This window comes from Lepus europaeus, chromosome 1, assembly GCF_033115175.1.
Source record: "Lepus europaeus isolate LE1 chromosome 1, mLepTim1.pri, whole genome shotgun sequence".
NCBI classification, from domain to species: Eukaryota; Metazoa; Chordata; class Mammalia; order Lagomorpha; family Leporidae; genus Lepus; species Lepus europaeus.
In genome coordinates, this window is record NC_084827.1 from 76,351,167 (window position 1) to 76,365,707 (window position 14,541).

The 14,541-nt window shown below is 46.6% G+C and overlaps 1 protein-coding gene across 1 annotated transcript in view; it reads right to left on the reverse strand.

Annotated features, from left to right (window-relative positions):
• Nucleotides 1-3,846, reverse strand: part of MCM6 (minichromosome maintenance complex component 6) — a 48,015-nt gene extending 44,169 nt beyond the window's left edge. Inside the window, exon 1 of the mRNA XM_062186185.1 lies at nucleotides 3,671-3,846. Within this exon, the coding sequence (XP_062042169.1) occupies nucleotides 3,671-3,777 (107 nt within the window). The 5' untranslated portion in view covers nucleotides 3,778-3,846. The remainder of the gene's footprint in view (nucleotides 1-3,670) is intronic.
• Nucleotides 3,847-14,541: the final 10,695 nt, after the last annotated feature.

Sequence of the window (14,541 nt, forward strand, 5' to 3'; positions counted from 1 at the left end):
GTGATGCTTAAAATGGCAATGTTGTTTCCGCCCTAGGGATGACACCCTCACAGAAGACAGGTAAACAAGCGAGGGGAGAGAGATGCTCCTACTAAGAAGTATAAGAGATACGCTACGGTAATAAAAACTAACTCTGCCTACTGGAATATCCAGAAAAAGATTCATATACATTCATATACATTATGTCGCATTAAAATTCTGCCACAAAAGACTTAAAAAATGTTTTAAATATGGAGACCTTTGCTCAATGTATTTTTTAAAGATTTATTTATTTAAAAGGCAGAAACGATCTTCCATCCACTGGTTCACTCCCTAAATGGCAGCAAGTTCCGGGCTGGGCCAGTAAGAAGCAAGGAGCCAGGAGCTTCATCATTTGGGTATCTCACGTGAGTGCAGCAGCCCAAGGACTTGGGCCATCCTCCTGCTCTATGTAGGATGGTGATAGATAAGACAAATAGTCTCTGTATTTTTTAAAAGTCAACTCCCTTTCACAAATTCAATTTGATTCACCATTTCTTAAGGAATAAGAGTCCTAATTCTAAACTCTTCTTTCCAATTTCACTTCCAAAACCAGCCTCAAACATCATCCACACTCCCGTGCTTTCTCTTTGCTGCACATTTTAAATGTCTGTAGCCAGTCTCTATCACCTGATTTTCTTTCAAATTTTAGTCTTGAAGCCAGTGCTGTGGCACAGCCTGCTGCACTGGCATCCCATATGGGTGCTAGTTGAAGTCCCAGCTGCTCCACATCCAATCCAACTCCCTGCTAATGTGCCTGGGAAAGCAGTGGAGGATGGCCCAAGCACTTGGGCCCCAGTCATCCATGCCAAAGACCTGAATGGAGTTCCAGGCTCCTGGCTTTGGCCTGGCCCATTTGGGGAATGAACCAGTGGACAGTCAATTCTGTGTGTCTCTGCTTCTCCTTGTAACTCTTTCAAATATATAAATAAACATTAAAAAAAAAAAAAAAAAAAAAACAAAGCCACACACAGAGAAAGAATTGGATTCACATTCCAAAGTGGCTGTCAGGTAAAATTAAATTATATGGAAAATAAAAGCTTGGTATTGCCTGAAAGGTTATAGGGTTTCACAAAGTTCTGAGTCTTTAGTTGGGCATTGAAGACTCAGCTGTCAGGCCATATGTATTATTTCCAAAGAGCAGGAAACAGAAATTAAATTATGGTTTTAAGTATAGCAGCATGTCCTAAGACAACAATATTATTCACAGTAGCTGAAAGGTGGAAACAACTTCAGGGTCCATCAGCAGATGAATAAGCAAAAATGTGATATAGACATAATGTAATTTATTTAAAAACAGTTTAATCAATTTCTTTTTTTAAAAAAAAGATTTTTTTTTTTTTGACAGGCAGAGTGGATAGTGAGAGAGAGACAGAGAGAAAGGTCTTCCCTTTTGCCATTGGTTCACCCTCCAATGGCTGCTGTGGCCAGCGCATCGTGCTGATCCGAAGCCAGGAGCCAGGTGCTTCCTCCTGGTCTCCCAAGTGGGTGCAGGGCCCAAGGACCTGGGCCATCCTCCACTGCCTTCCCAGGCCATAGCAGAGAGCTGGCCTGGAAGAGGAGCAGCAGGGACAGAATCCGGCGCCACAACCGGGACTAGAACCCGGGGTGCCGGCGCCACAGGCAGAGGATTAGCCTAGTGAGCCGCGGCGCCAGCTATTTTATTTATTTGAAAGACAGAGCACAGAGAGAGGTAGAGACAGAGAGGTCTTCCATCTGCCGGTTCACTCCCCAGATGGCTGCAATGGCCGGAGCTGTGCCAGGAGCCAGGAGCTTCTTCCAGGTCTCCCACACAGATGCAGGGGCCCAAGGACTTGGGACCATCTTCTACTGCTTTCCCAGGCCATAGCAGAGAACTGGATCGGAAGATGAGCAGCTGGGACTAGAACCGGCGCCCATATGGGATGCCAGCGCTTCAGGTCAGGGCTCTAACCCGCTGCGCCACAGCGCCGGCCCCCAATCAATTTCTTTGAAAGTGTGATGGGAGAAGGAAGGGAGAGATTTATTTTTCAGCCTGTGGTTCACTCTACAAATCCCCACAAGAGGCAGGGGTGGGCCAGGTTGAAGCCAGGAGCTCCATCTGGGTCTCCATTGTGGGTGGCAAGAACCCAAGTATTGGAGCCATGATCTGCTGCCTCCCAGGCATATTTGCCTTAGTGAGAAACTAGATCAGAAGAGGAGGTTGGACTCAATGCTAGGCACTCTGATGAGGAATGCCAAGCAGGGGCTTCCCCTGCTGCACCACAAGGTCAGCCCCACAATGTAATGTTATTCAGTCTTAAAAAGCAGGGAAATTGGCCGGCGCCGTGGCTTAACAGGCTAATCCTTCACCTTGCGGCGCTGGCACACCGGGTTCTAGTCCCGGTCGAGGCGCCGGATTCTATCCCGGTTGCCCCTCTTCCAGACCAGCTCTCTGCTATGGCCCGGGAAGGCAGTGGAAGATGGCCCAAGTCCTTGGGCCCTGCACCCGCATGGGAGACCAGGAGAAGCACCTGGCTCCTGGCCTCGGATGAGCGAGATGCGCTGGCCGCAGCGGCCATTGGAGGGTGAACCAACGGCAAAAAGGAAGACCTTTCTCTCTCTCTCTCTCTCTCACTATCCACTCTGCCTGTCAAAAAAAAAAAAAAAAAAAAAAGCAGGGAAATTCTGATCCATGCTAAAATACACATTTTGACATTAGGCTGAGTATGAGGCTGAAAAACAAGCCAGACCCCTAAGACAAATACTGCATGGTTCCACTCGTAAAATAATCAGAATTCAGTGATAAAGAATGAAGGTTGACAGGGGCAGGAAAGGGGAGGATGAGGGTTAGAGTTTAATGGACATAACGTTTCTGTCTAGGAATATGAAAACAGTTCTAGATGTGGATGGTGGTGATGGGTATACAATATAAACGCACTTAATGTCACTGACCGGCGCAGGCAAAACGAGTTAAAATGCTAACTTGTCAGGTATGTTTCACCACAATTAGGGGGAAAAGAAAAAAAACAACTTCCCTAAGACATTTTGAAGCGTGTATAATTCACCTGGGAGGCAGCCCAGTCCACCTTTAGAAGAGTTGCTAAGAAATGAACCGGTGGGTGGTGCCAGGCCGGCGGAGACGTCAGGAGAGACCGGGATCCAAACAGCTGGAAACCCCAGGGGCGGGGGCAGGCGGACGAGGAAGGGCTGCAGGCAGGAACCCAAACAGCATTCGCTCCGCCGCTTCGAAACCGGGCCCGGCTCCACAGCCCGAGCAGCCCTCCGACCACAACGTCCTCGGTAAACCAGAACTTTCCTCCGCGCAGGCTCCTAGGGGCGGCCCGGACCCCCGGGCAGCCAGCCGTCCCGGCCGAACCGCGGGTTCCGCAAAGGCCACCAGGGCCACGCGACTGCCGCCTCACAGGGCTGTGGGCTTTAAAGGATCCACGCAAAAGCTGAGGATGCCGTGGGGTCCAAGGACGGAGTGACGCCCCGACATGGCTTCTACCCCAGAAACGAGCCCAGCCCCGTCCCAAGCTCTCTGCGGCGCCCAGGCCTGGAGCTTGCAGTGGGGCGGGGGCTGCTCTTCCCAGGCGCGCGACCCCTGAGCTCCCGAACGCGCGCCGGTCACACGGCCCCGCCCGGCCCGGAGACCCCCGGCTTGGGAGGCCCTGGGCGCCGACCGACTTACTCCTCCAAGAAGTCCAGGAACAGTTTCTGGCACTTTTCGGCCACCTCGTCGCGGACTTCCAGGTGCTGGCTGCCGGCGCCCGGCTCCGCTGCCGCCGCGAGGTCCATAGCTTTCCAGCGTTCAGGGCCGCCACGCTAGACCGCCACGAGCCGCTTCCCCTCAGACGCTACCGCTTTGCGCGCGCCGCCGCCGCTTCCGTCCCGCCTCCTCTCCCAGCCACAGCCAATCGTGGCGCAGAAGCTCGGGGATTTCGCGCCAAAGCTGCCCAGTGAACTGCGGCGTCTCACAAAGCTCCACCCTCTGCACTGGGATTTCGCGCCAAATGCGAAGACCTGGAAGAGGCCGGAGGCGGGGGAGGGGGGGGATGTCTGCCTTTGCGCCTGCGCAGGGTAGTCAGACCCAAGAGAAGGGGGGCCGGTTCTAGAACGAGTTAAAAACTCGGATCTTTGTATGGGTAGTTTTTCAAAATGTTCTTCAGATCATTCCACTGATATTAACTGAGCGGTGGGGTTAAGGCTGTGTGGAGGAGAAAAGCGACGTGAAATGCGTAGTTGAAATAAGCTGCAAACCACAGGCTAGAACTTTGTGAGAGCAGCACGAACAGTTGCTGGCTGAGCAGGCGGTGATGCTGGCTGGTGCTGACCGAGGCACTGTTGCTTCTTCCGCCTCTTGAGTCGCACCCTCGACTTAATTTCACTTGCTTCTTCTCCTGTCTACTCTGGCCATTCCTTTTTTTTTTTTTTCAGGCAGAGTGGATAGTGAGAGAGAGAGACAGAGAGAAAGGTCTTCCTTTTTTTTTTTTTTTTTTTGCCGTTGGTTCATCCTCCAATGGCCGCTGCGGCTGGTGCATCGCGCTGATCCGAAGCCAGGAGCCAGGTGCTTCTCCTGGTCTCCCATGGGGTGCAGGGCCCAAGCACTTGCGCCATCCTCCACTGCCTTCCCAGGCCATAGCAGAGAGCTGGCCTGGAAGAGGGGCAACCGGGACTAGAACCTGGTGTGCCGTCGCCGCTAGGCGGAGGATTAGCCTATTGAGCTGCTGCGCCGGCCTCCTCAATTCGTAATAACCTATCATTTTAAATATACTTCACACTTTATCATATGGTAAGTAATAGTTAAAATACCAGTTAGGCTGCCCATGACCCTTATTAGAGTGCATAGGTTCAAGTCCTAGCTCTGCTCCTGATTCCAGCTTCCTGCTAATGCATACAACAATGATGCCTCCTGTGTTCAAGACCCAGATTTGGTTCCTGGCTTTGATCTGGCATCGCCCTGGCCATTGCAGGCATTTGGAGAGTAAGCCATAACAATACTACCTATATTGTTTTTTTTAAATTTTCATTTTGCTGTGTCTCAAATTATAAGTAAATATTTTTAAAAATGAGAAACTGGGCTGATGTCATGGCTCACATGGTTAATCCTCTGGCCATGACTCACTTGGTTAATCCTCCGCCTGCAGCACCAGCATCCCATATGGGTGCCAGGTTCTAGTCCCGGTTGTTCCTCTTCCAGTCCAGCTCTCTGCTGTGGCCCGGGAAGGCAGTGGAGGATAGCCCAAGTGCTTGGGCCCTGCACCCATATGGGAGACCAGGAGGAAGCACTTGGCTCCTGGCTTCGCATCGGCGCAGCATGCTGGCCATAGTGGCCATTTGGGGGGTGAACCAACGGAAGGAAGACCTTTCTCTCTCTCTCTCTCTCTCTCTCACTGTCTAACTCTGCCTGTCAAAATAGAAAAAAAAAAAATGAGAAACTGCATATAAATTTAATCCCTGTAAATGTTTTGCCCTGTGGATTTTATTTTTATTTTTTTTTTAAGATTTATTTATTTATTTGAAAGTCAGAGTTACACAGAGAGAGGAGAGACAGAGAGAGAGGTCTTCCATCTAATGGTTCACTCCCCAATTGGCCACAACGGCCAGAGCCGCACCGATCTGAAGCCAGAACAGGAGCTTCTTCCGGGTCTCCCACGTGGGTGCAGGGGCCCAAGGACTTGGGCCATCTTCTACTGCTTTCCCAGGCCATAGCAGAGAGCTAGATCGGAAGTGGAGCAGCTGAGTCGCAAACCGGCACCCGTATGGGATGCCAATGCTTCAGGCCAGGGTGTTAACCCACTGCGCCACCATGCCAGCCCCAAAGATTTATTTTATTTATTTGAAAGACAGAGTTACATAGAGAGGTAGAGCCAGGGAGAGAGAGAGAGAGAGAGAGAGAGGTCTTCCATTAGCTGGTTCACTCCCCAATTGGCCGCAATGGCCAGAGCTTTCCTAGGCCATAGCAGAGAGCTGTATTGGAAGTGGAGCAGCCAGGACTTAAGCTGGCGCCTATATGGGATGGCGGCAGTGCATGCCGGAGCTTTAATGCACTGTGCCATGGTGTCGGCCCCCTCCCTGTGGGTTTTAGACTCATTTTTTAAAATTTATCTATTTATTTGAAAGTCAGAGAGAGAGAGAGAGACAGAGAGACAGAGAGATCTTCCATCTACTGGTTTGTTACTCAGATGGCCACAGCGGCCAGGAGCTTCAGTTGGGTCTCCCATTTGGGTGGTAGGGGTGCAAACACTTGGTCCATCTTCCACTGCTTTTTCTAGGGCATTAGAGTGAGCAGGATTGGAAGTGGAGCAGCCGAGACAAAAACTGGTACCCATAGCTTAGCCTGCTATGCCACAGTGCTGGCTGGATTATTTTTTGTTAGACTTGTTTATCTAAGTTTGTTACATTTTTTAAAAAGATGTATTTATTTTATTTGAAAGGCAGAATTACAGAGAGAGAGAGAGAGAGATCCTCTATCTGCTGGTTCCCTCCCCAAATGGCCACAACAGCTGGGGCTGGGCCAAGCTGAAGCCAGGAGCTAGGAGCTTCTTCCGGGTCTCCTATGTGAGTGCTGTAGGGGCCCAGGGACTTGGGCCATCTTCCACTGTTTTCCCAGGTGCATTAGCAGGGAGCTGGATTGGAAATGGAGCAGCCAGGTCACAAAGTGGCACCAAAATGGGATGCTGGCATTGCGGTGGTGGCATAACCTACTACACCACAACATGACACCAGCCTGTTTGTTAAATTTTTAGATGATCTTGTTAGACATTTTTTGCTTAAATTTTATTTTTTATTTATTTGAAAGGCAGAGAGAGAGAGAGAGAGAGAGAGAGAGAGAGAGAGATCTTCTATCCATTGGTCACCCTCTAAATGCCCACAACAGTCAGGGCTGACAGTCTAAAGCTGGGAGCCAGGAACACAATCCGGGTCTCCCACATGAGTGGCAGGTACCAACTACTTAAGCCATCATCTGCTTCCTCTCAGGGTGCACATTAGCAGGAAGCTAGAATCAGAAGTGGAGTGGGGGCTTGCATTCATGTACTCCAATATGGGATGTCAGTGTCCCAAGCACTTTCTTTACTGTTGTGCCAAACACTTGCTGCTAGGTTATTTTTTTGAAGCAAATATTACCACACTTGTTTGAATTGAAAAGTGAAGTTGGACTTTTTCTAAGAAAACACAAAGTGTGATTTGACTGATTGATTTACAATCAGAAAGGACTTTGTTAAAAGGATTATATGCTGGGTATTTTCTGTTCATTGAAGGCCTAGATATTTAGCTTTAAGGTTTTAACCAAAACATATTTAAAGTAAATTATAAAGCAAAAGGATTTTATTAAAGAAAAAAACTTTGTGAAAAAAGATATGTTGAAGTCATAAGTTTTTATTTTCTTCATTAGGTTTAGGAAAGAGGGATTTGGGCAGCAAATACCGATTGAAAAATCCTCAGAAGAGATGTTGGGGAAGTCTTTAAGTAAATGAGATCACCCAAGAGCACATGATGAAGAAAACAGATCCATACATGGAACCCAGGGGAATGCGGACATTTAAGGAGAGGCTGAAGAGGAAAATGCCATGAAGAGACTGAGGAAAAAAACAGGCAAAGCAATAGAACCCAAAAAGCCAAAAGAGGAGATTCTAGAACGAATCATTGTCAATGGCAAGTGCCACAGGGCAGTCAAGCAGAGTTAGTAGTGAACATGTTGGAAGGATTTTGCAGGGTAGCAAACAGAGGTGAGAAGGCAGAGTGCTTCAAATGCTCATGAGTGCCCAGCTAATGAGAGTCATTGCACCCCACCGTACTATGTATTCTGCACTGGGGAAGGCTGATTAGGCTCCCTCCCTCCAGCACAACCACGCATGACCATCTGCTGAAGTGTTCTGCACCTCTGCTGTATCCAGGGCTGGCACTCAAGAGTAGTGGAAGATGAGTATTATCAGTGATATCATAACTGCCACATAGCAGGAGAGACAGAATATTATGTGCTGGTAGAAACTGTGACCTGAGGCCGGTGTTGTGGCTTAACAGGCTAATCCTCCGCCTTGCGGCGCCGGCATACTGGGTTCTAGTCCTGGTTGGGGCGCCGGATTCTATCCCGGTTGCCCCTCTTCCAGGCCAGCTCTCTGCTGTGGCCCGGGAAGGCAGTGGAGGATGGCCCAAGTCCTTGGGCCCTGCCCCCGCATGGGAGACCAGGAGAAGCACCTGGCTCCTGGCTTCGGATCAGCGAGATGCGCTGGCCGCAGCGGCCATTGGAGGGTGAACCAACGGCAAGAAGGAAGACCTTTCTCTCTGTCTCTCTCTCTCTCTCTCTCACTATCCACTCTGCCTGTCAAAAAAAAAAAAAAAAAAAAAAAGAAAGAAAAAAAAAAAAGAAAAAGAAAAAAAGAAAGAAAGAAAGAAAGAAAGAAAGAAAGAAACTGTGACCTGAGTCTTGTCTTTTTTCAGAGTTTTTGAGGAAGCACAAACAGCAAATGTCAATGTACTAGGAATCCATTTCCTAAGGAATATGCTACAAGGATCCAAGTAGTGTTGATCCAGTCAGTACTCCCATTTTCATAGACCCTTTAACAAAATGGAATTATGCATCCGTTATTAGACCTGTCTCATTACTGTCCCTCCTCTGTGAGTCTTTTTGAGTCCCCAACCTGTGGTTCTTCCTACTTTTCCTGAACTCTGGGAATATTACATCACTCAGTTGACACATGCAATTTTCTGCTTTGATTTGGTTGGTTTTCTTTTCACACTTCTATCTCTTGGCTTACTCTAATTTATATTGACGGATTGGAACTTGGGGATGGGTGTGGACATCCGCATTCCATATCAGAGTGCTGGTTCAGGTCTCAGCTTTTCCACTTCTAACCTAGCTGCACCTGGAATGCAGAAGATGACAGCTCAAGTACTTGGGACAGCTAAGCACATGGGACACCTAGATGGAGTTCCTGTTTCCTGGCTTCAGCATGTCCCAGCCCTGGCTATTGCAGTCCCTTAGGGTATGAACCAGCAGATGGAAGATCAGTTTCTCTCTATCTCACTCTGCCTTCCAAATAAATTAAAACCTTAAGAAAAACTGGACCTTGGGGAGACTAAAAATGTTCTAAGGAAAAAAAGAACAAACTTGGGAAAATATGAACACTTTCAAATATATAAGAAAGTGTAGAGAATGATGCACTTCCATGTTTCTACTACATAGTACAATAATTATTGACTCATGCTTAATCTTGTTGGCTGTATAACCCCACCATCTGAATTATTTGGAAAACAACTTCTCCCATATTTCTTTTTCTTTAATTTATTTATATAAAGGCAAAAATTTCATGTGTTTCATATTTACATAAGAACATAATGCTACTTCCCATCCTACCCTCCCTCCCTTGCTTCCACCCTCTCTCATTTTTTTTTTTTTTTGACAGGCAGAGTGGATAGTGAGAGAGAGAGAGAGAGACAGAGAGAAAGGTCTTCCTTCTTGCCGTTGGTTCACTTTCCAATGGCCGCTGCGGCCAGCGCATCTCGCTGATCCGAAGGCAGGAGCCAGGTGCTTCTCCTGGTCTCCCATTCGGGTGCAAGGCCCAAGCACTTGGGCCATCCTCCACTGCCTTCCCGGGCCATAGCAGAGAGCTGGCCTGGAAGAGGGGCAACCGGGATAGAATCCGGTGTCCCAACCGGGACTAGAACCCAGTATGCCAGCGCCGCAAGGCGGGGGATTAGCCTGTTAAGCCATAGCGCCGGCCCCACCCTCTCTCCTATTTCCTATTTTTCTTTTAATTTTTGCAATTACATAGTTTCAGTTTACTTTATAATCACAAGCTTAATTCTCCACTAAACAAAGAACTCAACAAGTAGTAAGTAGAAAAATCACTGTTCCAGGGCTGGCACTGTGGCATAGCAGGTAAAGCCGCCCTCTGCTGTGCTGGCATCCCATATTGGTGCCGGTTCAGGTCCCGGCTGCTCCACTTCTGATCCAGCTCTCTTCTATGGCCTGGGAAAGCAGCAGAAGATGGCGGAATGCTTGGGTACCTACACCTGTGTGGGAGACCCGGAAGAAGCTCTTGGCTCCTGGCTTCAGATTGGCACAGCTCCGCCGTTGCAGCCAACTGGGGAGTGAACCACCAGATAGAAGACCTCTCTCTCTGCCTCTTCTTCTTTCTGTGTGTAACTCTTTCAAATAAATAATTAAATCTTAAAAAAAAAAAAAAGAAAAGAAAAGAAAAACCACTGTTCCTTAGAATTATAGACAAGGGCTATAAACAATAGTCAAATCTTTTATTAATTTCGCTCATATTCATTACTTTTTTGGTACTCTATATATTAGTTACCACAAATCGGAGAAAATATGATATTTGTCTTTTTGGGACTGGGTTTTTTGACTAAGCATAATGGTCCCCAATTGCATTTATTTTGTTGTGGAAGACGGGATTTCATTCTTTTTCTTTTTTTAAAGATTTATTGATTTTTTTGAAAGTCAGAGTTACACAGAGAGGGAGGAGAGGCAGAGAGAGAGAGAGAGAGAGAGAGAGAGAGTCTTCCATCCGATGGTTTACTCCCCCAATTGGCCGCAATGGCCAGAGCTACGCCAATCTGAAGCCAGGAGCCAGGAGCCTCCTTTGGGTATCCCATGTGGGTGCAGGGGCACAAGGACTTGAGCCATCTTCTACTGCTTTCCCAGAGAGCTGGATTGGAAGAGGAGCTGCCGAGACTAGAACTGGCGCCCACATGGGATGCCAGCCCCTCAGGCCAGGGCATTAACCCACTGTGCCACAGCGCCGCCCTCCTCTTTTAAAAACAAAAACAAAAACAAAACAACAACAACAACAAAAAACAAAACAAAACAAAACAAAAAACCCAAAGATTTATTTATTTGAGAGGCAAAGTTACAAAGAGAGAGAAGGAAAGACAGAGAGAGAGAGAGAGAGAGAGAGAGATCTTCCATCCACTGGTTCATTCCCCAAATAGCCACAATGGCCGGAGCTGAGCCATTCCAAAGCCAGGAGCCAGGCACTTCTTCCAGGTCTCCCACACAGGTCCAAGAGCCCAAGCACTTGGGCCATCTTCTACTGCTTTCCCAGGCCATCAGCACAAAGCTGGACCAGAAGTGGAGCAGCCGGGACTCAAACAGGTGCACCTAATGGATGCTGGCACTGCAGGTGGAGATTTAACCAACTATACTATAGAGCTGGCCTTAGCCCATTTCTTAACTGGATTGTTTGTTTTGTTGTTGAGTTTCTTGATCTCCTTGTATACTCTGAATATTAATCCTTTATCAGATGTAGAGTTAGCGAATATTTCCTCCCATTCTCTCAGTTGCCTCTTCACTTTGTTGAGTATGTTCTTTGCTGTGCAGAAGCTTCCTAAAAATGTAATCTCTTTTATCTATTTTTTGTCATTATTGCCTATGCTTCGGGGGTCTTTTCCAAGGCATTCTTCCCTATGTCAATGTCTTGCAGAATTTCCCCACATTTTCTTCTAGTTACTTGATGGTTTCAGATCTTGGGTTTAGACCCTTGATCCATTGTGAGCTGATTTTTGTATAGGGGGTAAGATAGGGGTCTTGTTTTATACTTCGACATGCAGAGACCCAGTTTTCCCAACACTATTTGTCAAAGAGACTGTTATTTCTCTGGGGAGTGATTTTAGCTCATTTGTCAAAGATTAGTTGGCTACAGATGTGTGGATTAATTTCTGGGGTGTCTAATCTGTTCCATTGGTCTGTATGTCTATTTTTCTGACAGTACCAGGTTATTTTGATCATAATGCTAGAATATGTCTTGAAATCTAATCTGATACAGTGATGCCTGCATCTTTGCTTTTATTGTTTAAAATTACTGTAACTCTTCAGGGTCTTAGTGCTTACATATGAACTTTACGATATTTTTGTTTCTAGATCTGAGAATGGCCTTGGTATTTTAATTGGAATTGCATTGACTCTTTAAATTGCCTTGGGTAGTATGGACATTTTAATGATACTAATTATTTCAACCCATGAACATGGACATTTTACCATTTTTTGTGTCTTATTTTATTTATTTGCTTAATGTTTTGTAATTTTCATTGTAGAGATTTTTCATGTCCTTGTTTAAATTTACCCCAAGGTATTTAGATTTTTTGTAGCTATTGTGAATAGGACTAACCTTACAAGTTCTTTTTCAGCCATGACATTGTTTGTGTATATAAATGCTATTGATTTTTGTGTGTTGATTTTATATCCTGCAACTTTGTTAAACTCTCTTATGAGTTCCAATGATCTCTCAGTGGAGTCATTTGGTTCCCCTATATATTCCAGCATTTTCAAAAAAGATAAGCATTCTTTAAAAAAAATACAACTACATCAGATGCTCTTGAGTATCTCTTAAAATACTCCCAGGCTCACCTGTTTCTCCTTCCAGATCCACTTGGGCTCTGAGCCACCTAATGGTATCTTCTGTCTCAAGTGGCTCTCAGGCTTCCCTGTGTTCCCTACTGAGAAATGAGCTAACACCCCTCAGCAGTACCCTGGAGGAGAGAGGGAGGTAAGGCCCCAAAGAGTCTTTGACCAATGGGAGATGAGACTTAGTTGTTAAATTTCTTCCCCTTAACTGATCCCCTACCCATGGGTAATTAGGTTAGGTTATTTCGTCCTTCTTTCTTATTAGAAGCAGCAATGCAATTAACATCTTTGTGTGTGTGTATTTCTGGAGGGTAAATTTCTGTAATGGCTTGCCGTAGGCTGTGAACATTTTACATATTCTTTTTAAAAATATTTTATTTATTTGAGAGGTAGAGTTACAGAGAGAAGAGACAGAAAGGTCTCCTATCTGCTGGTTCATTTTCCTCAAATGGCTGCAACAGTTGGAGCTGGGCCGATCCAAAGCCAGGAGCCAGGAGCTTCTTCCAGGTCTCCCACATGGGTACAGGGGTTTAAACACTTGGGCCATCTTCCACTGCTTTCCCAGGCCATAGCAGAGAGTTAGATCAGAAGAGAAGCAACCAGGAAACAAACCAGTTCCCATATGGGATGCTGGCACCACAGGCAGAGGTTTAGCCCAGTGCTGGCCCCATTTTACATATTCTTTTTTTTTTTTTTTTTTGACAGGCAGAGTGGATAGTGAGAGAGAGAGAGAGAAAGGTCTTCCTTTTTGCCGTTGGTTCACCCTCCAATGGCCGCTGCGGCCAGCGCATCTCGCTGATCGGAAGCCAGGAGCCAGGTGCTTCTCCTGGTCTCCCATGCGGGTGCAGGGCCCAAGGACTTGGGCCATCCTCCACTGCCTTCCCGGGCCATAGCAGAGAGCTGGCCTGGAAGAGGGGCAACCGGGATAGAATCCGGTGCCCCGACAGGGACTAGAACCCAGTGTGCTGGCGCCGCAAGGCGGAGGATTAGCCTGTTAAGCCACGGCGCTGGCCCCATTTTACATATTCTTAAACTGCCAAATTGCATTTCAATAATATACTGATTTATTCTCTTATCAATGCACATGGAATGTTCCTTTTAAGTAAAATAAGAACCTTAAGATAAATGGATTAAGTTCTGAGTTTAGAATTATAAGCTTCAGTGGTCTACAGGGGAGGATTATTTGTACATTATAAATTGTCCTGTGCCCCTAAAATCTCAGATATCCCCAAACTTAGTGTCATTCATTCATTTATCCAATCACGCAACAAATATTACTGGAAACCTACTCTGTGTTGTGTACTGTAGTAGATACTAGTGATACCTCAGAGAATGAAACAGATAAAAACCCCTGCTTCTCAGGGAACTTTTATTTTAGGGGACCAGGCACACTGGAGCATGCTGAAGACTTTGAAACAACTCTTTCCTTCAGAAGGCTTTTGAACCTCAACAGGTATAAATTGTTTCCTCTGTTAGGGTCCAATAATCACCCTGTGTTTCAAAGAGAGATAAAACCCATCTCTTTGGCTTGAGATTGAAGGAAAAAATTTCACATCCCACTCTTGAAGATGTAACACACATTCATACTCTTCACGTGCAGTTGTGGCAGGCAGCACAGGCGCGTGGGTTGACCATCGCATCTTTTACCAGCCCCAGGAGACTCGTCCCAGGCAGAGCATAATGTTTTGTTGACAAGCAGCTCAGAAGATGCATTTACAAGCAGTTCAGATGCAGCCAAGTGGAATATTTTTCTGATTTACATACAAGTTATTCTGTAGTAATTAAAACAACCCCCCGCCCCCACCGCCAACACACAGAGGGCCCAGGCTGGTCTCAGCAGTTCCAGAGAGGGCTGTATGAACCATGGCAGCTTTTTAGAAAGCATTTAGTTGAACAGTATGTGGCAGAGACAACAAGGACAGTTAGTATGCTTCATGGTGTCACTTCAGCTAGAAATGTCCCAGGGCATGGTGTGTGAAGGTTTTGTTGTTCTTATTTTTCTAGTTAACAGGAACCAAGCACTGTAGTGGTCTGGGCTGCCCTAGGTTCCTTCTGCGATAGTCCTGCTCATTCAGTCCTCCCGTCCATCCTATTTTTGGGGTATCCCACAGTGGGCAGCTGTGTCTGCAGATGGGGTTTTTAAAAAGTTAGAACCTAATAATGGAGGCAGTACATGAATACAAATACAATTTTCAGAGTAACAT